At 36.1% G+C, this 26,240-nt stretch overlaps 1 protein-coding gene across 1 annotated transcript in view; it reads left to right on the plus strand.

Annotated features, from left to right (window-relative positions):
- The window catches only part of LOC126184369 (stAR-related lipid transfer protein 13), a 681,898-nt gene that overhangs the window by 645,709 nt on the left and 9,949 nt on the right, over positions 1-26,240 (plus strand). Inside the window, exons 18-20 of the mRNA XM_049926754.1 lie at positions 3,319-3,470; positions 7,014-7,295; positions 10,428-10,607. Of these exons, the coding sequence (XP_049782711.1) occupies positions 3,319-3,470; positions 7,014-7,295; positions 10,428-10,607 (614 nt within the window). The remainder of the gene's footprint in view (positions 1-3,318; positions 3,471-7,013; positions 7,296-10,427; positions 10,608-26,240) is intronic.

Genomic DNA, 26,240 nt, shown 5'->3' on the forward strand with positions numbered 1-26,240 from the left:
ACCCAGTCGCGATGTTATCTAGAAGGATGCATGTTTTTTTTATCTCATTGTTGTGCTTTGGCTGGCTCATCATAATTGGAATCCACCAAGAAGATATTTATCCAGGAAAGGTAGTCTGTGGTGACACTGTCTGCCCTGTGGAGTTGCTGGAAATTGGTCATAAACTGTGTGATATAATCCTGATGCCAAAAACACCGTTGGCTACTGTCGTCTGATGGGTTATGAATAGAACCTGCCAATGTCTAATAATTGGTATAAAAAGTAAGTTTTGTACCCTCAATGTCAACTTTGAAATGAGTCACCACCGCATTTATTGTGAACAACTTTGTACCATATGCTAACCACTTGCACTGGGAATCAGATTTTTGTATGTGTGTTTGGGGAGAGGGGGGGGGGGGAAGGAGAAGAAGAGGAAACAAGCAACAGTTGCTGTACTCACGCAATAATTTATTGAAGCAGTGCTCCTATCACCATACCACTCACATCAGATGTGATTGATTGGGCAGTGGCTGCCATTTGTGGGATTGATACAAGATTTCTTCTGCCATATGCATATTTTTGTGCCAGAGTATTCATAATTGGTGCTGGAATGGCAGGCAGAGGAGATAAGTCCATCAGTAAAAGTTCACCATGTCAAGAAATTGGATAATATTAATTTGCCTGGGCAAAGTATTAATCTTTTGTACACTTCTGTGTCAGATAGCACTCTGTTGCAACATCACATATGAGTCCTGAGGAGCAAGGGGCTCGAACACTGTGAGACAAATTCACTGTTGTGACCTGTGTTGGTGGTGGTATGGATGTTGCAATCTGTCCCATTGTTGTGTGTAAGTCCATTGTTGAAGCCTCAGTGCTCACTGTCTCATTTGTGATGTTGAAGCTGGATCAGTGTGACTGCTTAGCTGTGAGATGTTGCAGGTAATAAGAAGGAGTAATTTTCCTGGGTTTCCTTTTGTAAAGGAACATGTAAAAATTGAGTTTATTGTTTCTGCTTTTTATTTGCTACCCTCAATTTCAGCCCCAATATCATCTGTGAGTGACAGGATACTAACTTTGGTGCCACTAACAGTGTTTACATAAGACCAAATATTTTTTGGGTTTTGTGAAAGATCTTTTGAAAATATTTTTCTATGGTGGTCATTGAAGGCTTTGCACATGGCTCTCTTGACAGCCAAATGTGTTTCATTCAGAATCTCTTGATCAGTGGGCCTATGCTTCATTTTAGACCTGTTATGCTGTTGTCTTTGTTTCCTTAGAAGGCTCTTTGTGGTGACTGTACCCCAGGGAGGATTCCTCCCGTCACAAACTGTTCTACTGGAGATGTATGTATCCAGTCCATGGTCTGCTATACTTTTGAAGTTGACCCGTAGTTCTTTTACATGCTCCTGTCCTGAGCTAAAAGTTACAAATTCCCCAGTGAGATATGACACTACTACTTCTTTATCTAGTTTACTGAACATATAAATCATTCTACTTATTTTAGTTTCCCTTTGTACTTTGGTAGTCATTGTTCTTACAACTGTCTGATGGTCACTGACACCAGTTTTAGTGTGTATATCCTCAAAGAGGTCAGGTCTTTTTGTTGCCATTAGGTTTAATACATTTCCATCAAAAGTGGGTTTTAAAACTAACTGTTATAAGCAGCTTCCATTTAGTTATGTTTCACAGGATATCTTGTCACACCCACCATTAACAAAACTGTAACCATCCCAATTGGCTGTTTAATGACTGACGTCTCCTCTGATGATTACAATGTGATTGGGGAACTTTAGTACAACTGAACTTATGATTTCTCTAAATTTTACTGTTACATCACAAAGTGAGTCCAATTAAAATTTTGTTCCCACCTCTGATACTGGGTCTTGTATGAACAGCTTCACATGCAACTTGAATTTCTGTCCAAGCCTCCAACCCTACTCAGAACTGGGGAGCCATGATCTGTTCTGAGGACAATGCTGCAGATAGTGAGCTTTGTTGAAACTCTTGTGACCAAGGCTGGTATTCTCATCCTTCTCTGTCAGTTGCTGAGAGTGATCCAAGTATTACCTCAGAGCACAGACAGCAGGCATCATTTGGCCTAATGTGCACCACAGTTTGCCCGTGGTTAGACCCTGTTTCCTTACTGGCTGTGAGAATTGCCTCTTCAACACATTGAATAGGGCTCCCAGGCATACACACTGAGTGACCATGGTGTTGCTGTTTCTCTAATTGGTACCATTATTCACTGTATATTTAAACTACTGATGATTAATAGACCCCTGCTGTTTTGGTTTGCTCCCAGTTGACACAGGATACATCACAATTCCCAACAGATGAAGTGATTCTCACTGGCTCAGTTTCAGTGGAAAACAGCACCTCGGCCTTTTTGGTTATAGGGATGGTTGTAACATCATAAGTTCTGTCTGGTCCCTGTCTTCCTTGTACAGAATGCCTAGATCTATCACTGAAACACCACTCACAGTCAAGTGGATGAATAGAAACAGATCCTGTATTTCCTGCTGTATCTCATGCAGAGAACATCTAACCAACCAGCATGTGCTGTACAGTTTTACCACACCTTAATCCTACTGAGCACATACAAAATGTTCTCAGTTGCCTTGGTCTTCTTCCATGTACCCTACCAGATCTGTAAAGATTTCTCAAAGGCACGTGGCACAAACAATAATAATAAAATTTTATCACAATCGTATTACCACTATGAACTGATATTATGTCAGCTGTTATTTAATATCTCTTGTTGTCATGAGTACATTGTTTATCCATAAATTCTTGTTGTTGTATCCAAATATTATACACCTGACAGTGCTTTTGCCTCTCTCCCCCCCCCCCCCCCCCCCCCCCGTCTCTCTCTCTCTCTCTATCTATCACACACACACACACACACACACACACACACACAAACAAATGTGAGAGGAGGGGAGGAGAGGAATGGAGTGAGAGTGAGAGAGAGATAGAGTGTGTGTGTGTGTGTGTGTGTGTGTGTAGAGGAAGAGACCTTATATCTCACATCATCCATCACCACCACCATCAGCACTACCATTAGCATCACAAGTGTACATGCTTTGCCTGAATGAAGATTGTTAGTAACCATTATCAAATTGTTAAATTTCATCTACAGACTGACTGTGTAATATGCTCGTAACAGTTCCATTGAATCGCCATGCCATCTCTAGCTAAATTTAACATAATGTTATTGTGTGTCTGTTCAAATTGATATTGAACAGTGTTGCACACAATGCAACAGAAATGAGTGTCATAAAAGTTTCTTATACTGTGGGACATTATGTTTTGTACTTACTCATTAAATTTATTTTACAGGTGACAGACGAAATGCTCTCCCAGTGTCACTTTAACTATATGGAAGAAAGTGTTCCAGTTACAATGGAGGAGCTAGGTAGTGACATGCACCAAGACTGGCGAGGGTATCTTTATGCTTGCACTACAGCTCTTCTCAAGGAAGCAAGAGACAGGTAGAATTTGTAAATAATTATGTTTTTCTTTAGTATGCTAGAGTTGCATTAGTTTTTATGGTTCTCATATATTTTAACTGATTTGAAAACTATGTTTCTAAGTAGGAAACAATACATAAACTTTTAATCTGTGTTCCAAACATTACATAACTTTATGGTGATCTCTCTTAAAACTTTTTATTGACATTTGGAAGGCTTCAAGTCCTACAAACAGACATTTTAAAAATAAAGGAAAACTCTCCACACTTTTATTAATTTTCTTCTCCATTAATTTGTTACTGCTGCATCCAGTTACTGAAATAGTGATTAGATTACTTAAAAAGAAAAATGAAATAAAAAATTTATTAAGTTTTATGAACACTGACACCAGTCACCAATCAAGCTCCCAAGAAAAATGAAATAAAAAATGTATTAAGTTTTATGAACACTGACACCAATCACTAATCAAGCTCTGTTTAGAAATTCCCAGTTTAGAGCACAAAAGTCATTTGTCAGCACTTTCTGTACACACTGCAACACAGTATAAATGACACATAGTTCATAATAGTTACTAATCCTATGAATTCTCCAGGACTAGTCCGCCTCCGTAGCGTAGCGGTAGTGTTACCACCTACCACGCAGGGGCCCAGGTTCGATTCCTGGCAGGGGATTGGGTGTTGTGTGTCCTTCATCATCATTTTCATCATCATTGACTCACAAGTCACCGATGTGGTGTCACCTAAAAAGGACTTGCAATACAGCGGCCGAACTCCTCCAAATGGGGCCACCCAGCCAACAGTGCAATATGATCATTTCATTTCATTCCAAGACTAAAAATGAAAATAACTGGAATAGACACAGTGTGAATTTTGCTGGTGTATAGTGCTCATAAGTGAAGCAGGACTTGAACCAAATGGTATCACAATCCACCAAGACAGAATTTGATAGTGATAGGCAAAACTTTACAGTTGCCAGATACCAAGCAGGCCCATTTGTAACATGAAGCAGTTCAAAGAACAATCAGTCGAGTGCAGAGTCATCATCAATACTTCAGTCAGCTGTGGAGAGAAGCCACACTAGCTAACAAACAGAAGTGAGAGTGTGCCCGTGGATTGGGTGGCTGATGGGCCCAAGTGACATGTCATCCAGAGACATGGTGTTATTCACCACTTGCAATGACCCACCAGGCGTACATGAAATGAAGCATGTTGATAGTATGGCATTATTGATTGATACATCTGATAGATTACATGACTTCTTTCTAAGTTATATGGGCTAATCATGCTGCTATGTGTTTCAAAACGCAATAAAGAAAACTTGAGTAGTAACTAGTATAGAAAATATTGGTGTGATACTAAGTCAAATCTTTTAGGAAGTCAATGAATACTTCATCTGTCTGATTACTATGGTTCATGGCTTTCAACACATGAGATGAGAAAAACATGAGTTGGGTTTTAAATGACCAATGTTTCCAGAATGACTGTGACACACACTGTGGTATTTTAAGCTGTTACCCAGGTGGAAACCTGAGAGATTTTTACCAGTAATATATCCTGGGAAAGTCTACATACACACCACTTACATTATCTATATCACTCATCTTTGCAGTGGTATGAGTGTTAAACTGGAACAGTACTCATTAATTTTGCTTTCTAAAGGAATGTTTGAATATTGAGTTCAGCATTTCTATTTTTGATTTGCTACCCTCAATTTCATTTACTGTGTTAGCCATGAGTATCTGGAAACTATCTTTGGTGCTGTTGAGAGCCCCACATATGACCAGAATTTCTTTGGATTTTGTGAGATGTGTTTTGATAAGATTGTCCTGTGGTAATCATTGCAAGCTTCATGCATTGCCCTCTTAACACCCAAACAAGTTTCCAGTAGCATTTCTCTCTCTACAGCCCCATACTTTGTTTTACACATATATTGTGCAGTGATTTCTGTTTCTTTCCTTACAAACACTGTGAAACATAGATGGCTCCTCCCATCACATACTGTTCTACTATGTTCATATGTATCCAATTCTTGTTTAGCTATGTCTCTCAATTAGTTTTATGAATGTGTAAATCATGCCCTCTATACTTTGGTAATCATTGTTGTTACAACTGCCTCATAGCCATCTATTCCAGTTTCAATGTGGACATTAACAAAATGGTCATGCCCATTTCTTGTGACTAGATCCAACATAGATTCATGAAGAGTGGGCTTCTCAATTATCTGTTCTAGGTAGTTTCCAGAGAAGTCATTTAGAACTGTATTTCAGGATATCTTGTCATGAACATCAAGTTGATTGTTGGATGATTAAAATCTGTTCCAGTGATACATATTAGTGAGCTGAAGTTTACCCTAAAGTTTTTGGTCACTTCTAGTTGCCAATAGAAAGTTTCAACTATACCTTTATATCAACCCTTAGTACTGAGGTATGCCCAAACAATTCTGCATGTTGGTCCCATTTCTGTCTTTGTGGATATGTCTAGTGTGACAAATATTCCACCTTTATTTTCCACTAACATATCTTTTTGACATTTACTTTTATCCCAAAAATCTCACTGCCATTGATTTCAGGTTTTATCCAGGTTCCTGTGTCCAGTATTATGTGAACCCCAGTGCTTTTTAGGAGTGCTTCGAACTCTGATACTCTGGAATAAATGCTTGAGCACTTGATCACTAGAATCTTAACAGTCTTCCCCATGCCAACCAGCCTGAATCCTCCATACATCAATCATGAGAAACCTACCTCATGTTTTCTCATCTGGCATCCTACAAGCTGTGTATCAAGCTAGTCAGGTAGATAAAGTGAAAGAAGAAATTTATGCCACATGACTTAAAGAACACTGCCTAAAATACCCAGATTTAGTAAATACTGTGGAGTACAAGATTCAGTAGTGCTCAGAACTGCCCTTATCATAAGTAAAAGTATTCTAAAATAATGTGTATAACCATGGTTACTCCTCAGGAAGGTGGAAGTAAGCTGAAGTAGACTTGATGATAACCAATAATGTAACCTGTATTGTGAAAAACAAAAAGTAATAACATATCAGTACCACAGTATGAAGATAGTTCCATTACTTGTCTTGATGCTTGATGGTTGTTATTGTATCAGTATATTGCCAATTAAAATGAATACAAGGCTTTGGATTTCACCAGGTGAATATTCACATATAGTATAAATTTCAATCATGTCAGTGTAGGAATAGGACATGCTAATTATCCATCAGCACTGTTGTTGAGTATATTCTCCAATAACTTTCTTAAGACAGGCTTCAATAAAGACCTATCATTTACATGAAATTTTATAAGCTAAAATTCCTTTGTGTATGTATGGCCAAACATCTGTGCATGTTGTTCTGAAAATAAATATAAATGCAAATGTTCAACTTTAGGTCATGAAACGTGATCTCACACTAAATTAACACAGGCATTGATTTGTAGCGTTTTTGTTTTATTATCAGACAACGACCATTAGTCATGTTTCCCAAATGTATAACAAGAGCACAACCAGAAAACAGACAATGAACTTTTTGATTAAAGTAAATGCTTCTTTGTGTTACTTTATTGCAGAAGTAGAGGCTGGATCTTTGTACCATGCACAGCTGATACCTTAGTGGAAATGTCATACAAAAAAGTTGGTGATGGTCATCCACTTCGTCTGTGGCGGGTCAGCACAGAAGTTGAAGCACCACCACAGGAGCTGTTACAAAGGGTACTTCGTGAGCGTCATATGTGGGATCATTCTCTTCTAAAATGGAGGGTTGTTGCAAAACCTGATACTCGTGGGGAAGTATTCCAGTATGTGTGCTCAAGCATGGCTCCGCTGCCTTCCAAAGATTATTGTGTGCTCAGGTAAGTTGATTTGTATTGTCATTGCCTCCTGCAATCATTTTCTGATTGCTGAGACTTTTTTTGGTTATCATAGTAGTCACTTCATTTTATGACTCCCCTGTTGCTGCTCTTCTTTGTGTTGTTGTTGATTTGAAGTGTAGTATTACAATTCACAAATTGTCAGAATGAAGTGGATGATATGTCTGTGAAACTGAAAATTGAACTAAATCCAGTTCCTCAGTACACAGATCTGCTGTGAATGTCAAAAAGTTTCAGTTCTAAATTTTATGTGTGGAAAGTCACTGTTTAAACAGTAAAGTAGAATACACATTGAAAATGTTGTAGAAAAGTTATTGTAGAATGTAACTACTTTTGGAGTAAAGGCGATCACAGGAGGCAAGGAGAGGGACTGGGGTTGGGTGGCTTGTGGCTTAGAGGGAGGCAGTCAGTTTGCTGGCTAGAAATGAGGGACGGGTGGCAGATATATGGGCTAGGCATGTTAATGCAGGATTGTAGGGGCCATTGGGGAGTGACACATGCTGAAGGTGACATGGGGATGTGAACTGGAAGGACTGACAGGACAGAGGAAGGGAAAACAATTGGGTGGAGGGTGCGGAGACAGTGGGTTACCCCAGACTGAGGCCAGGATGAATACGAGAGTGGGGTATTTGTGGCAAGGATAACTCCCATCTGCATAGTTCACAGAAGCTGGTGGTGGAGGGGAGGGTCGAAATGTACCAGGTTGTGAAGCAGACTGAAACTGAGCATGTTGTGCTCTGGTCAACTTTGTTCTTGGCAACAGTTTGGTGATTTCCATTCATACTAATGGACAGATGGTTGGTAGTCATGTCAACATAAAAGTCTGTACAGTATTTACAGCAGGATTGGTATGTGACATGATTGCTTTCACAGGTGGCCTTGCCTCTGATGGGGTATAGGATAAGCCTGTTACAGGACTGGAATGGATGGACTGGGCAAGTCTTGCAGCTTGTTCTGCCACAGAGGTATGGTGGTATGAGGTTCAACAGCTGAAGTATAATAACTGAATGAAGTAATTTTCTGCTTCAGTCCATATGTTATTTTATTTATGCTGCTGGCCAGTTTCAATTATTAAATCACAACACAAATAAAATAACATACTGCCTAAAATGTAAATGTGTTTCATTTGATTATTTAAACAAGATTAATGGTTGCAATAAAAGTGTACTTCAATCATAATGGGGAAGAGGAAGATATATGCATGGAGAAAAGCAGCTTATTTTTTCCCATTTTCCTTGACTTTTTATTTTACCTAGAGAGTATAAATCAAAATATACATCAGTTTGACAAAGTCATTAATGGCATTAATGGAGATTTATGTACTAAGGCTTCAGGGTGAACAGAAATGATACATGCATAGCTTACAAAGTCAAGGTTTAACAGGTATGTATCTGAACCTTGACATGCTGCCCTGAGCAATACTGAGGTTTTTCAAATGTCTGATGGTCTCATAATAATCAGTTGTTGCATGTGTTAGACCTTCCAATTACAATCCTCTAGTAGTCTCATACTATTCATGGCGGTTAGGAACTCCAAGAAGAATTCATATAATTTCAGTATTGTTGCAGAAGCCTGGTAATTATATTGTGTTTCATTTTTAATACTGTGCATTATTTGTATTCTATCCACTTCCATAAGAAGAGAAGAACTGCTAATGCTCACTAGTGTAGTAGCGTTTGATCTGTAGGTCGCTGCATCAGTGTTTTCGTTGTCAATATATGTCTGGCAGTGCTACACTCTCATACTCGACGTAGTCGTTTATACAACATGGATGACCACTAAACGTACTGCTCTGAGGAATGTCTGTTAATAATCCTCACTTTTTCATTGATGTATCAGCACCACTTTCTCTTTCACCTTCAATTATTTAAACTTGATGGGCAGTTCTTCTGGTCCATTCTCTGTTTGTACCAAGTATGTCTTCTTTTGTTTTCTTCTAACTTTTCTTGTACAGTTACAGTGAGAAACTATTTTCCACTGGCAATATTTGTAACCCTTTTTATATATGTGCATTGAGCATGTTTTCTTGTTATTGGCACTTTTGTGCATTTCAGGATGCCTCAACACAAAAATGTGGGGAGAGTAGTTTGTTTTACAAAACTATGATCATGTTAGTTTTTAGGTTCTCAGTGATTGTTTCACATGTCATCTTGAACCCAAATACTTCATACAGTCTTGTCATTACCATAAGTAACACCTAAATAGTGACACTGTGTTTTGTTATTGTTGACAACAGTTTAGATTTGGATCCATGTTCCTCAATAGCAAAGGTTGTTAATGCACACTCGCATGGTGACACTCAGTTTGAATGTAACCAGTTTGAATACTGCTACTGACAGAAATTTTCATCGTCAGTGTTTGGCCAGCACGGGAGGGTTAAATTTTGAGCTTGTCCACAATATCTCATGGAATAAGAGCATGCGACACTGTTACATCTGGATTCAATTATTATATAATAAACACAGTGTTTTGTTTGCTACACAAATTAATTCATATTATATTCAGTAAAATCACTAATTCATGTTTTATGTCATTTATTTATTTATTTATTTTTGTCACCAGCATGCCAAATTGACTCAAACATTTTCTAATCAGCTAGTAGTAGCAGTAGCACCAGTCTTCATCAACAGTAGTAGCAGTAGTAGTGAAATTCCGAGATGCAATTATTAGCAGGGTTTCAAAAAGAGAATTGACAGGACCAGTAATATTTCAGAATGTAAAATACTCCCTGATACACATTACAGCCCTTTGCAAAGAATGAGTTTATATGTATTCGAGAAACAATCTATTTCAACCACATCATCGAAGCAAATATCAAATCAGTTAATCTTCTTTATGAAATCTATCATGTTTTCACATAGATCTTCATGAACTAAAGCTTTTGTTGTACCAGTAACATTTATTTACAATGCTCATGTCCTGATTGTTAATAAATATTACATTACTGTTTCTGCATCAGTCAGTCTCTTTGCTTTACATTCTAAGTTATCTACAGACACTCTTTTAAATAGAATTTAATCATCTTAAAGAAAGAAGGTATACAGTTCATCTGGTCTAGTGTTTTGTATAGCCATATTAGGTTTTTATAAAAATTTGCCATTACTCTTTTTTTAGGTCTTGGAGAACAGATCTCCCTAAAGGAGCATGCATAATAGTTGAAACATCAGTAGAGCATGCTGAAGCACCTATAATGCCTGGTGCAGTCAGAGGCATTGTTCTAGCTTCAAGGTACCTAATTGAACCTTGTGGATCTGGAAAGTCTCGCATAATTCATCTTTCCAGAGTAGATACTAAGTAAGTGCTTCTTAATAATCCGTGATTGTATGAAAATCACAATGAAACCTGTCATATAAATGTATTGTATTTAGCTTGTTAACGCTGTAATAAGGTTGCATTTATTATTTAATGATGTGTTTGTTTCACATTCAGTTTTGTAGTTAGTGTTGAACAGTTAAATTAAAGTTGACAATTAATCTTTGAGAATATAAATTGTGCAGTCAGTCTCAATTTGGATTTCAAAGGGTGTCTACGCAGAACATGTCATTTTTCAATCCGCAAATCAGCAAAAACAAAATCGGAATGACAAAATATTGCCAACTGGTATATTCTCTGCAGTTCACACCATTCTCATCAAAAAGCTCAGATATTATGCTATTAGAATTCTTGTTAATTGAACCTTGTGGATCTGGAAAGTCTTGCATAATTCATCTTTCCAGAGTTGATACTAAGTAAGTGCTTCTTAATCATCCATGATTGTATGAAAATCTCAATGAAACATAACATCTTCAGAATATGGAATAATCAGTGGAAGTATACCATGGACATCAATACTGAGCCCACTCTTGTTCATGTTATACATGATCATCCATCATGTACCAAAGAAGCAAAAATAATTTTCTTTACTGACAAAGCAAGTATTATGTTCATGTATCACAGAATAACTTCAAAACCTTTGGAAAATAATGTAACCTATTCATGTATTTTATATTTTAAAATTTTGGTAACATATTTATTGTGTTTAATCATTTCTTATACCAAATTATGCAATTGTTTTAAAATTTTCAGTAAAACTTAACTCAAAAATTTAAGTCTTCATAGTGAATGTGACTTTTTGCAACAAATGTCATATTAACATTCTCAGGTTTGAGACCCTTCATACACATCTGCATACCTTTAAAAATTACATTTTGAAAGAGTCAGTGACAGTTAGCAAAATTTGTATTTTTTAAAATCTTTTTTAGTGGTCATAAGTACCTCTCCCCTTGATGTACACATTAAGGAAAATATTTTGCTATTGCCAAAATTTTGCTAAAACATATTTGCAGGTTCTGGAGCCTTTTTAAAAAGGATGTTATTAATAAAAGTTAACAACAGTTAACTAAATTAATAAAAAGCTTTTTTGTGGCAGGCATAAAGTACCTCCCCCCCTCCCCCAACACACACACACACACACACACACACACACACACACACACACACACACCTTGGAAAATGCATTGGTGATACCAGGGTTAATACAATTTAGATAAAACACTGTACATGCAGTTCAGTAATGCACAAGGCCTGACCACACTATAATTAATAATGCATGAGGGTAAATCAATAAATGAAACAGTACATTCTAAATTTTTAAATATTTATGTTGGTAACAACATTAATGGAAAGTAACATGTTACAGAGCATCTTAAACGTCTCAGCTCTGCAACTATTTGTGTTATAGATTATATTAGAATTTAGAGATGAAAACGTAAAAAAGTTGACTTACTTTTCCTATTTTCGATCACTAATGTCTTACAGCATCATATCCTTGGGAGCTCATCATTGAGGAAAATAGTGTTCATTACACAGAAATGTGGGATAAAAATAATCATGAAGTTAGTTGTCAACATTTAATCACAGTTTGAATACAACAGAAATATTAATAACTCTAATACTGGAAGGAGAAATGATTAACACTATCCATCACTCAGCCTTAGTGTGACACAGAAAGGAGTAAGGCATTTTCCTTCCCAGTGACATACATAATTTGATGGGGAATAAAATTAACTTCAAACATAAACCAAAATCATATCTGCTTGGCAACTACTTCTAATCCATATAAGATTTTATGAGTATGGAGTAGTACAATTATTGTGTGGATGTATTTTTTTGGGAGAGTGAAGAAGAGAGTGACTTTGAATGTGGTTAAGTATAAATCACTGCATGGAGAAAAAAACACAAAAGCACCATTAATAAATCATGTACATATATGGTCAGCTTGTTGTCATCCATATTTTCCACTGAAAATGTACTATAACTGTAAAACTGACTCATTCCATATCATGGCAAGAGTTTGCAATTATAATCCAAGGAATATGCTAATAACTAACTGACTTTTGCACAGAAAGATATGTTGTTATCAGTCATGAAGAGGTAATGGGGGGAGGAAAAGTAATCACTCACTTTATGGTTGAAGTACTGGGTTCTTAATAGGCGTATAAGCAAGACTGAAAATATTACTGAACCTCCAGACAAGTTCAACAATGTATAAGATCTTATTTATATATCTGTAATTGGTTCAACATCTCAGCTATATGGTGAGTGGTTACCTTTACTCCTTTCATTATTAATATTCCATCCAGAACTGTCCTATATCATATGGGTCAAGAAACCAAGAAAAAACATAGAATAAAATTAAGGCTTATTATCAAATATGAAGAGACAACGGGTGAAATCTTTGCTCCTGAAGTATTAAGGAGTATAAAATTGTGGGGGGAGATCTACAGATTTCATATTCTGACCAACTAACAGCTGTCCATTGAATGCAAACTACTATATGGAGAGGATGGAATGTCAAAGATGTATTTTTTTGTTTTTTGTTAGTTGTTGTTGTTGTTGTTGTTGTTATTGTTGTTGTGATCTTCAATCCTGAGACTGATTTGATGCAGCTCTCCATGCTACTCTATCCTGTGCAAGCCTCTTCATCTCCCAGTACCTATTGCAGCCTACATCCTTCTGAATCTGTTTAGTGTATTCATCTCTTGGTCTCCCTCTACAATTTTTACCCTCCACGCTGCCCTCCAGTACTAAATTGGTGATCCCTTGATGCCTCAGAACATGTCCTACCAACCAATCCCTTCTTCTAGTCAAGTTGTGCCACAAACTCATCTTCTCCCCAATTCTATTCAATACCTCCTCATTAGTTATGTAATCTACCCATCTAAACTTCAGCATTCTTCTGTAGCACCACATTTCAAAAGCTTCTATTCTCTTCTTGTCTAAACTATTTATCGTCCATGTTCCACTTCCATACATGGCTAAACTCCATATAAATACTTTCAGAAATGACTTCCTGACACTTAAATCAATACTTGATGTTAACAAATTTCTCTTCTTCAGAAACACTTTCCTTACTGTTGCCAGTCTACATTTTATATCCTCTCTACTTCGACCATCATCAGTTACTTTGCTCCCCAAATAGCAAAACTCCTTTACCACTTTAAGTGTCTCATTTCCTAATCTAATTCCCTCAGCATCACCCGACTTAATTCGACTACATTCCATTATCCTCGTTTTGCTTTTGTTGGTGTTCATCATATATCCTCCTTTCAAGACATTCTGTTTTGCTCTTCCAAGTCCTTTGCTGTCTCTGACACAGTTACAATGTCACCGGCGAACCTCAAAGTTTTTATTTCTTCTCCATGGATTTTAATACCTACTCCGTCCGGCCCTGGTAGCTGAATGGTCAGCGTGGCGGAATGTCAATCCTAAGGTCCCGGGTTCGATTCCCGGCTGGGTCGGAGATTTTCTCCGCTCAGGGACTGGGTGATGTGTTGTCCTAATCATCATCATTTCATCCCCATCGACGCTCAGGTTGCCGAAGTGGCGTCAACTTGAAAGACGTGCACCAGGCGAACGGTCTACCTGATGGGAGGCCCTAGCCACACGACATTTCAATACCTACTCCGAAATTTTCTTTTGTTTCCTTCACTGCTTGCTCCATATACAGATTGAATAAAATCAGGGAGAGGCTACAACACTGTCTCACTCCCTTCCCAACCATTGCTTCCCTTTCATGTCCCTCGACTCTTATAACTGCCATCTGGTTTTTGTACAAATTGTAAATAGCCTTTTGCTCCCTGTATTTTACCTCTGCCACCTTCAGAATTTGAAAGAGAGTGTTCCAGTCAAGATTATCAAAAGCTTTCTCTAAGTCTACAAATGCTAGAAACATAGGTTTGCCTTTCCTAAATCTTTCTTCTAAGATAAGTCGTAGAGTCAGTATTGCCTCACGTGTTCCAATATTTCTACGGAATCCAAATTGATCTTCCCCGAGGTTGGCTTCTACCAGTTTTTCCATTCATCTGTAAAGAATTTGTTTTAATATTTTCCAGCCATGACTTATTAAACTGATAGTTTGATAATTTTCACATCTGTCAACACCTGCTTTCTTTGGGATTGGAATTATTATATTCTTCTTGAAGTCTGAGGGTTTTTCGCCTGTCTCATACATCTTCCTCACCAGATGGTAGAGTTTTGTCAGGACTGGCTCTCCCAAGGCTATCAGTAGTTCTAATGGAATGTTGTCTACTCCCGGGGCCTTGTTTTGACTCAGGTCTTTCAATGCTCTGTTGATCTCTTCACGCAGTATCGTATCTCCCATTTCATCTTCATCTACATCCTCTTCCATTTCCATAATATTGTCCTCAAGAACATCGCCTCTGTATCGACCCTCTATATACTCCTTCCACCTTTCTGCTTTCCCTTCTTTTGTTAGTTAACCACTCATAAAAAATAAATATTATATCGATGTTGCCCAAATATATAAGGAAATTTTATAACAAAACAGAAAGTATAAAAATGAAATATGTGTGCATGTATACACATAACTAATGAGCACAGAATAATTCAAATTAATACTCTATGTCCATCTCCCTCTCCACCTCTCTCTGTCCTTTTCCTCCTCCCCTCTATCTCACTGTACATCTCACCCTCCCACCTCTTTTTGCCCATCTCCTCCTCTTATCACTCTGTCCATTTCCTTCTTCCCCCTCTCTCTGTCCATCACTTATGCCACACCATTTTCACTCTCACCCTCATCTCCACACCAACAGCATGTGGCTCTTACCCACACAGCGAGTTTCTACCCTGTGAGTAATTACATTAGAAAATAGAAATTTGTGGGTTTACACATAACTGAAAGAATTGTATCTGTCACCATTTGAAATGTCTAAAATTTTTTCATGTCTGATGAATAGCATTTGTCTGAAGTAAATGTTTGCAGAATCATGCTACATATAAAAGGCATTTGCTTCTTAAGAACTGCAAAGTACAATATTTATTTTCTTACGAGTAATGGAATACAAATTTATGAGAACACAAGTGTGTGCATGCTTATGTTCCTAACAAGGAAAAAACCCTTTATATGTAGTATGATTCTGTAAATATTTTACTTCAGACAACTATTGTTCATTAGATATGAAAATATTTTTGAAATTTAAAATTATAAGATACAATTGTTTCAGTTATTTTTAAACCTGAAAACTGATATTTGCCAACATACTTAATTACAGAGTAAAAAATGTGCTGTTGGAGTAGGAGCCACCTCCAATTGGGGTGAGGATGAAGGTAGGAGTGAGAATGATGTGGCATAGGAGATGGGCAGAGAGAAGGGAGAAGAGGACGTGGGCGGAGAGAGAGGAGAAGGAGGAAATGGACAGAGAGGTAAGAGAGGGGAGGAGGAGATGTGCATTGATATAGAAAGAGGTAGAGTGGTAGAGATTGACAGAGAAGAGGAGGTGTTGACAAGAGACATTGGGGAGGTGGAGATGGACATAGATGGGGGGAAGATGGAGACTGACAGAAAGAAGGGGGAGGAGGAGATTGTGCAATGTATGTGACACACATATGCATGTGAAGCCATGAGTAAAATGGTAGAAGATTACAAAAATGGATGTATTTACATATATATGTACACATCTTTCACATTGCCTCCTAAACCCTGTATTGATTTCAACCAAACTTAGTACACATTCCACTTATTGTCTGGAAAGAACCATATATCTCCCATTTTGGTGGGGATAGTTGTGAAAACCAGGTGATATAGGAGATGGACGAGAGAGAGGAGGAAGGAGGAGATGGATAAAGAGAGAGGGGAGGAGGAGATGGACGGGAGAGGTGGCTGGAGGAGAAGGACATGGAAAGGGGAAGGAGACGATGGACAGATTGAGGGGGGACAGGAGATTGACAGAGAGAGTGGGGAGGAAGGTTAGGTGTCAGAGGCAGGCAGAAGATTGAGAGGAGTGCAAAAGGAAGAGGAAGTCAGGAGGGAGAGGGAAGAGGGATGGGTTGTGAGGAGGCAGATGGGTGAGGTGCAGTGTGAGGGGGTAGGTGGAATAGGGGAGAAAGAAATAGAATGGGGAAAGACAGATTATGAGAGCACTTTAAATTTTTCCTGATTATTTTGATGAAACTGCAGCTCTTAGAAGATACGTGGGCAACATTGGGTATTGAGTTAGAATATTGTGTAGTCAAGGTACAACAAGTACTTTAAAATTTCTGAACAGGAACTCATAGTGTGTGTGCAAATGACTGTGTCTTGATATCTGGATAGGCCTCTTCTTACCATAGGGGTTTACTTTAAACAACAAGCAGTGGTACCCCAAAATAGCCACAGCATAACATCTTGTGCACTTCATGTGGTGCAAAATTTGAGATAATTCCTGGAGCAAATTGAGCTGAGTTGAGTCTCTGTGCAAGTGTCATTGCATACATTACATTACATTAATGCATGTTGCATAGATCATGGATACGACAACTCATAATGATGTGAAACATGTTGGTTTACCAAAAGTTTTCTTTATGCAATATGTATATTTTTTAATTTTTTTGTGTTACTACTTCATGTCTGAAAAATCATCTGTTGAGTAGAAGAAGTTGTCATTCATAAATTCTTTTAATTTGTTTTTAAATGTTGGTTGGCTATCCATCAGACTTTTGATGCTATTTGGTAAATGATCAAAGACTTTTGCGGCAGCATAATGTACCCCTTTTTACACAAAAGTCACATTTAAAACAGAATAGTGAAGATCATCCTTCCTTCTAGTATTGTAGCTATGCACTTTGCTATTATTTTTGAACTGGGATGGGTTATTAATAACAAATTTCATAAGTGAATATATGCACTGCGAAGGTATTGTGAATGTTCTGAGTTTCTTAAATAAATATCTGTATGATGATCTTGGGTGGGCTCCAGTTATTATTCTGATTAGACATTTTTGTGTAATGAATACTTTTCCTCTTAATGATGAATTACCCCAAAATATGATGCCATATGAAAGCAGTGAATGAAAATAGGCATATTAGACAAATTTAATTATATGTTTACCCCAAAAGTTTGCCATAACCCTAATACCATAAGTTGCTGAATCTAACCATTTCAGCAGATCTTCAATGTGTTTCTTCCCATTCAATTTCTCATCAATGCACACACCCAGAAATTTTGAATATTCTACCTTAGCAACAGATTTCTGTTCAAAGACTATATTTATCAATGGTGTTATGCTATTTACTGTAGAGAACTGTATATACTGAATTTTCTCAGCAGAGAACTGCTTAATAACTTTTTGAGAAACATTATTTGCAATATCCTCAACTAATTCCTGTTTGTTGTATATGATTGCTATACTTGTATCAACAGTAAAAAAGAACTAGCTCTGCATATTCATGAATACAGAGTGGCAATTCATCAATATATATTAAGAACAATAAATGTCACTGTGGGACACCATTGTTGATACCTACCCAGTTAGAGGACTCTTCTGGTTTTTGCAGACTACCTGTACTATTAATTTCAACCTTCTGCAGTTGAATATGAATTAAACTGTCTGTACAGTTTCCCACTCATACCACAATACTTAAGTTTATCTGAAAGAATTTCATGATTCACACAGTCAAAAGCCTTTGAGAGGTCACAGAATATCCCAGTGAATGATACTCGGTTAGTCAGAGCCTTTAATATTTGATCAGTGAAATCACATATAGCATTTTCTGTTGGAAAGCCTGTCTGAAACCTGATTGACATTTTGTTAGTATTTCTTTTTACAAGTATGCAAAGCTTCTATTGAATACATTACTTTTTCAAAAATTTTGGGTAAAGCTGTCGGAAGTGAGATTGGGCAGTAGTCTGCATAACTCTTTTTTTGTCAATGTAAATCTCCAGTAATTTTATAGGTTTCACTTTTTCTAAGACTTGAACACACATCACCGGACTTTGATATATATTTTACGTCTTTTCCAAAATTTCAAGTAATTTGTTTTGCTTACATCTAGTATCACCCTCTTAGCATTGAACCAGGAGTGAATATGCAATAGGACTTTGTCATTAGCTATTTACAAAGATTCTTTTTGAGCACTTTTTATCACACTGCTGTCGTCTGTGAATATTCTGGCTGTAGCTACGTTATTTGAGATGTCTGTGTCATTAATATAGATGAAAAACAATATGGAACTTAGAACACTGGCTTGTGGTACTGCCATTTGAACTTTCTTCTCATCTGATAGTAAACTGATTTTATGACTGGGGTGAGTTGACCTAAGTTTTATGATCTGTGCCTCAAAGAACAAAATGTTTTCTGGAATAATGTCATTATTGTTCTGCCTACAAAAGGACTGCCTACAAAATTGTAGACATACCAGTCTCTTCTCCATAATATATAAAATATTTAGTAAATCATCAACAACCACATAACAAACGTTGAATTTTAATGATATGCAGTGATACCTGAAAATTCACCAGAAGCACTAACTCGCCTGTTTCTGGAATGATTATCAATTATTTTGGCATAGAGCAACTCTGCAGTATAATTTGGATCATTGTCACTATTATCTACAACAGGGGTTCCCAAATTTTTCCTCTGATGTAACACTTTGAGAATCCTGATACTTGGAACAACATTTAGTTTGAAGAACAATACATTTTTAAAAAATGAGAAAACTTATTTTATTCAGTGATTACTTCAATTTTAAATCTAGCTAATAACACAGAAATCATAATAAATTTTTAAAAAATTATTAGTATTGCCAAAATGTCAGAAAAACCACTGCTATTGATAGTTTTTCATAGAGAACATATTCACTGCACAGAACACAGTTTTGGGAAACCTTGCTCTACACAAATACACAATTCATATTATCCCACCTGCCAGCAGGAATTTGTTGATCAACTACGATAACTCTCTCCCACCATGTTGCAGAAGGCAATGTTTTTTCACACCAAATGAATTTCTCCAATTAATGATTAGACTTGAGCCAACGTTGCAAATATATCTTTTCAGTTTCATAAATATTAATTCTTTTTTGTAAACTGATATCAAATTACTCTTATATGTTCTGTGAAAGTTATCTAACAATCTTTGTGTGTAGGTTGTTGACCAAATGTAATCAAAGCTAACAAATAGACACAGATAGTTCTCAACTGCTCGGTATGTTCATATGACTCAACACATTTGTACCATCTGTAGACAAAAATAAATTGTCATAATCAATTATTGCTCACTTTTACTTCATTATATATGTCAATAGTACATTTGATATAGGACAAGTCAAATTAGAGGAATAGAGTGAGAGAGAAAGAGTGAAAGAGAGAGAGAGAGAGAGAGAGAGAGAGAGAGAGAGAGAGAGAGAGAGAGAGAGACTGCAAACTCCAATTTGCAAATTATAATTTAAAAATAATAAATTAAATAGTAAACAACATTAAATTAAGTAATACAAGGTTACAATAATTTGCATTTTAATTTACAAATGCTGTGGTTTGTAATTCAAGAATTCTTTTACTTAGTAAAAGCAATGTTCCATCAGAACTGAAGTAAGTCTATTTTTAAATGAATTTTTATTTTGAGCCTGTTTTAAGACACAGAATAATTTAACTATTATAAGTGAAATACTTTTCTAATACAGTGATGTTCTACACTGAGACATGTTATATGATGTGTACATTTTTGTATGATGTTATGTTTACTTTCTTTATTATTATTGTGGTACAAACACCTTTTCCATAGTTTATAGTGGTGATGTGTCAATCATTTATTCATCCCTAATTTCTTTGTAAATGGCAATTCACTATGTGTATTGTAGAATATCTGTTAAAAAAGGTACTTTGTAAATGTCATGGATGGCTGTATGGAAACAGCCAAATGATAATAAGTTCTTGAAACAAAGTTTTAAGTCCTTGTTATATTCCTCATGTGCTAAAACAAAAGCCAAGTAGTCAACAGTGATTTAAACAAATTACTTCAGTATGGACTTATCTTGGACTTATCTTCTAAAGAAACTCAGCTCCCAGTGAAAAAGTCTTTAGGATACAGTATAAGCTGTCACAGTGTCATATAGTGTCCAATTAAATTACTCTACAGCATATTCCTACAACTTTGGTTTTCCATAATGCATTGTCAACACCAAAAATTATATGAAATTCATCTATAAAAGAGGAAGAGTGGAAAGTAATTTGAACACTGCTTTTTCTCTATTTATTATTAACTTATTTAGTCAAAGCCAGCTGTGAATCAAACAGATTGCAGTGGCTACTACTGTTTCCATGGACATTTTGTCTGCCATCCATTGAAATGGTGGTATCATCTTCAAATAATTTTCTTTTCTTCAATAAAATTGTTTACATCACTGATTAAAAGGAGGAACAACACATATTCTACAGCAGAGCCCTGTGGTAAACCATACTTAATTAGTGATTTATTGTATTAATATGTTGATGTTGTAATGACATTTTCTTTGATTGCACAATGAATTACCATAACTATTATCTGCCTGTCTTCTAGGTACAATCTTATTCATTGGTTTGGGATACCTGTGACACCATTCTAGCCTGAATTGTGGATAAAAATGTCTGTGTCAGTTATGCTTTTGAAAGATATAGAAAAATGCCAGAAACATGTTCTGTGTCATCCAGTGCTTCAGAATCAGAATCAGAATTTTTATTGTCCCATAACATACAGAGATAAATCACAAGTACAGAGGACTCGTCAATACTGCAATTACAATTTATGTGTATTACAGAAACAATAATTATAGACTGTGTGTAGCCTAACAATAGTATTACTGTAAAAATAGTGAATAATTATTACAGTCATTTATCAGATGTAAAACTTCTAAACTTAATTAACAAAACATTTCAGCCACTTGTTTTCTTGCTCATATTGTCATATTATCATTAAGAAATTCTTCTAAGGAATAATATCATTTCTGTACTAACAATTGTGATAGTTTTTACTTTAGTTGCCTCATCTCCATGCTGAAGATTTGTTTCTTTTCTATGATTTTGTAAATTTTCATGCCCATGTATTCTGGGGTTTGTGCAAACAGCTTTAATCTATGAGTGGGAAGCATGAAATTCTCCTTGCTCATAGTACTGTATTGATGTTTAAAGTTATTGTCCATGAATAACTTGGGATTACTGTATACAAAAATAATCAGTTCAAAAATCAACAAACATGGAGCACTTAATATTTTTAAATTTCTTAACAGTGGACAGCAGGATACTTTTGGTTTGGCATTAGACATATTTCTAACAACTGATTTTTGTAATTTTAAAATTCTAGTCATTTTGTTTTTGCCTCCCCAAAAAATAATGCCATACCTTACAACTGATTCAAAGTAACTGTGGGAAACTATTTGCCTTGTCTCCATGCTAGTTGAATATGACAGAATCTTCATTTAAAATGTCAGGCTGTTTAATTGACTTGCTAAATACTCTATGTGTGGAGACCAGGATAGATTTTGATCCAAATGCATGCCTAAAAATTTAACACAGTCTGCTTCTTTCATTTCTTGGTTTCTACAACTAATGTGGAATTATTTTACCTTAGAGTTTTTAGTTTGAAACTGCAGCAAATGTGTTTTCCAAATATTCAATTTTAGCCCATTTAGTTGGAACCAGTTTTCCAAACAGTCTAATAGTTTTTTGACAGTTTAAGGAATTTGTTCAGGGTCATTGATTTCAACAAGAGCAGACGTATCATCAGTCAACAAAACTGAGTTTGAATTTATGTTCAGGGGTAGATCATTTATATAAAGTAAAAACAAAACTGGACCCAGAATTGAACCGTGTGGAATGCCTTGCAAAAAATAATCAACCATTTAGAGAAGGCATTTCCCTTACTTGATGATTTAACGGAAGTTTCTAAATACTAATTCTTAGCTGCTGATGTAGGCTTGGCATTCATTTTGTTAAAATAATGAAATATTTGTAATGTAGCTTTGAAGGATAGTATAAAAACTCTTTTAGTTGTTTCAGAGAAAAAAATAAGCAGTTCAGATACTGGATGTTAATTGATTACATTGAGTAGGATGTGTGAACTATGTACATTAATTGTTTCGTTTTAATATCAGGGGCTTTATAAATGCATAATCTGAAGAATCATCCAACCCACACAAATATTAGGTTTTGAATGATATTATTAGCTTGACCACTGTCAGTTTAACATCTTCAAGAACCATAGATATAAGAGAAGTATTTAATTTTTTTATAAAGCACATTCATCTGTTTGCTTAGTGCATTTCCATTAACTGATGTGCTATAGAAAAATACTTGTTAAATTGATCAGCCATATCTGCTGAATCTGAGAATCTGTGTTTGATACTAGAAGATGAATATTTTTTGATCTGAAACATAGTGACATTGTAATAGCTTTCAGCTTCTTTCATCATTTTGTTGAATATCTGATATATTTGTTTCACATGGTTTCCAAATTCTGAAGTAGTATTATTGCATTTGATGAATGAGCAGAGAAATTTTTTCCTGCTGGAATTTCTAAGCCCTATCATCATCCAAAATTTATTTTCAACCATATTAATTCTACATTTTTTCATAAGAAATTCTGTTGCAGAATAATGCAAATGCACACTTTGGAAGCAATCAAACATATTATTTATTTCAGTTTTACTGAAGTTATCCTCCCATATTAAATGCTCTGAAGTTGTCATCACAAAATTCCTTATGCTTGATATTTTTAATCTGTCTGTGTTTAGCTTAACTGGTGTAAGCTGATCTTCATGATCACTATAACCCATATTTATTATGCTACTTTTATTGTTAATATCAATCAGCATTATAAAAATTTTGTCAAGTGCAGTTTTTCTTTCGGCAGTAATTCTAGTTAAGTGTTAACTGCTGTCATGATTCCAGAGCTATTGACTGTATTAAAAACCTCAGTTCTTCTGTCTGAAACTTCCTATTACACTTTACACTATTAATCAGCTTCTTAAAACTTAGAGCAAATGTTTTCCAGTCTCCATTTTGAGATCTATAAAGTGTTTCAACTATTTTATTGAAATCCAGTAAAATGACTATAGTCAAACACAGTTCAAAATCTTTGTCCCTAACCAAACTTACATACTTTTTATGTCTGTAAATTGTAAATAATCTTTCACAAACATAGCAGGAACTGATTTCTACTCAGGAGAGTACAGGGTAATATCAACAACAGCAGAAAATGTATGACAGGAGTAGAATTTATTATGAATAGGAGGTTAGGTGAGAGAGTGAGTTGCTGTGAACAGTTCAGTAAAAGGGTTGTCCTCATCAGAATTGACAGCAAACCAACATAGACAACAATAGTTCAGGTACAAATACTGATGATGCAAATGGAAGATGAAGAGATAGAGAAAGTATGTGAGTATATTGAATTGGTAATTCAGTATGTGAAGTGAGATAAAAATCTAGTAGCCATAGAGGATTGGAATGTGGTTCTAGGTGAAGGAGTAGAAGAAGGTGTCATGGGAGAATATAGGCTAGGTAGTAGAAATAAGAGACAAGAAAGACTAATTGAGTTCTGCAATAAATTTCAGCTAGCAATAATGAATACTCTGCTCAAAGATCACAAGAGGAGGAGGCATATTTGGAAAAGGCCAAAAGATACAGGAAGATTTCACTTAGATTACATCATAGTTAGGCAACAGTTGTGAAATCAGGTATTTGGTTGTATGGCGTACTCAGGAGCATATTTAGACTCAGATCACAAATTAGTAATAATGAAGATTAGGCTGAAGAAATGGGATATGGAAATACTAAGAAATGATTAGAGATGGATGAAGTTCTCTCAGGCTATAGATACTGCAATAATGAGATGCCAATTCAGCCAGAAAAAGGCAATCACAGAAGTAGGAAAGAAAAACATAGGTACAAGGAAGTACAAAAATGTTCAAGAAAATTTAGAAAAAAGGAATACAAGTCATTTAGGAGTGAAATAAACAGGTCGTGCAGGGAAACTAATGTGAAATGGCTGCGTGAAAAATGTGAAGAAATAAAAAAAGGAATGATTGTTTTAAGGACTGACTCAGCATATAAAAAAGTCAAATCAGCCTTCAGTGAAATTAAAAGCAGGGCATGGTAACATTAATGGAGAAATTGTAATTCCTCTGGATAGGTGGAAAAAGTACATTGAAGGCCTCTATGATGGGGAGAACTTGTCTGATGACTTGATAGAAGAAGAAACAGGAGTTATTAGGGAAGAAACAGAGGATCCAGTGTTAGAATCAGAATTTAAAAGAGCTTTAGAAGACTTAAGATCAAATAAGACAGAAGCGATAGATAACACTCTATCAGAATTTCTAAAATCATTTGGAGTATTGGCAACAAAACAACTATTAACATTGGTGTGTAGAATGTATGAGACTGGCAATATGCTTTGAGACTTCAGTAAAACATTATCAACACAATTCTGAAGACTGCAAGAGCCTAAAAGAGCAAGAATTATCGCACAATTAGCTTGAAAGCTCGTACATCCGAGTTGCTGACAAGAATAATATACAGAAAAATGGGGAAAAAATTGAGAATCTCTTAGATGACGATCAGTTGGGCTGTAGAAAATGTAAAGCCACCGGAGGGGCAGTTCTGACCTTGTGGTCGATAATGGAAGCAAGACTGAGGAAAACTCAAGACATGTTCATAGTTTATGAAATGACAGAAAAAGTGTTCAACAATGTAAAATGATGCAAGATGTTCGAAATTCTGAGAGAAACAGGAGTAAGCTATAGGGAATGATGGATAATATACTATTTGTACAAGAACCAACAGGTAACAATGAGTTAAAGACCAAGAACAAAGTGCTCGGATTAAAAAGGATGTATGAGAGGCATGTAGTTTTCACCCTTACTGTTAAATATATACAACAAAGAAGCAATGATGGAAACAAAGGTTCAGAAGTGGGATTTAAGTTCAAGGCAAAAGAATATCAGTGGTAAGATTCACTTACGACATTGGTACCCAAAGTGAAAGTGAAGGAGAATTATAGGATCTGTTAAATGGAATGAATAGTCTCATGAGTACAGAATATTGATAGAGAGTAAATCAAAGAAAGATGAACATAATTAGAAGTATCAGAAATGAAGACAGTGAGAAACTTAACATCAGACTTGGTTATCACAAAGTAGATGAAGTTAAGGAATTTTGCTAGCTAGGCAGCAAAATAACCCATGAAGGATGGAGCAAGGAGCACATGAAAAACAGAGCACCACTGGCGGATAGGGCATTTCTGCTCAAAAGAAGTATCAAACATAGATCGTAATTTGAAGAAGAAATTTCTGAGATTGTACACTTGGAGCACAGATTTCTGTGGTAGTGAAACATGGGCTGTGAGGAAACTGGAACAGAAGTGAATCAGAGCATCTGAGATGTGGTGCTACAGAAGAATGTTTAAAATAAGACTGACTGATAATGTAAGGAATGCGTAGGTTCTACCCAGAATTGACAAGGAAAGGAATATATGGAAAACACTCACAAGAATAATGGACCGGGTGATATGAAATGCATTAAGAGATCAGGGAATAGCTTCTATGACACTAGACAGAGCTCTAGAGGAAGACAGAGATTACTATGCCCATTAGATCAAAGCCATGTGTAGTGTGGAATCTTCAGATACCACCGCTGACATCCAA

This window comes from Schistocerca cancellata, chromosome 4, assembly GCF_023864275.1.
Source record: "Schistocerca cancellata isolate TAMUIC-IGC-003103 chromosome 4, iqSchCanc2.1, whole genome shotgun sequence".
Taxonomy (NCBI): Eukaryota; Metazoa; Arthropoda; class Insecta; order Orthoptera; family Acrididae; genus Schistocerca; species Schistocerca cancellata.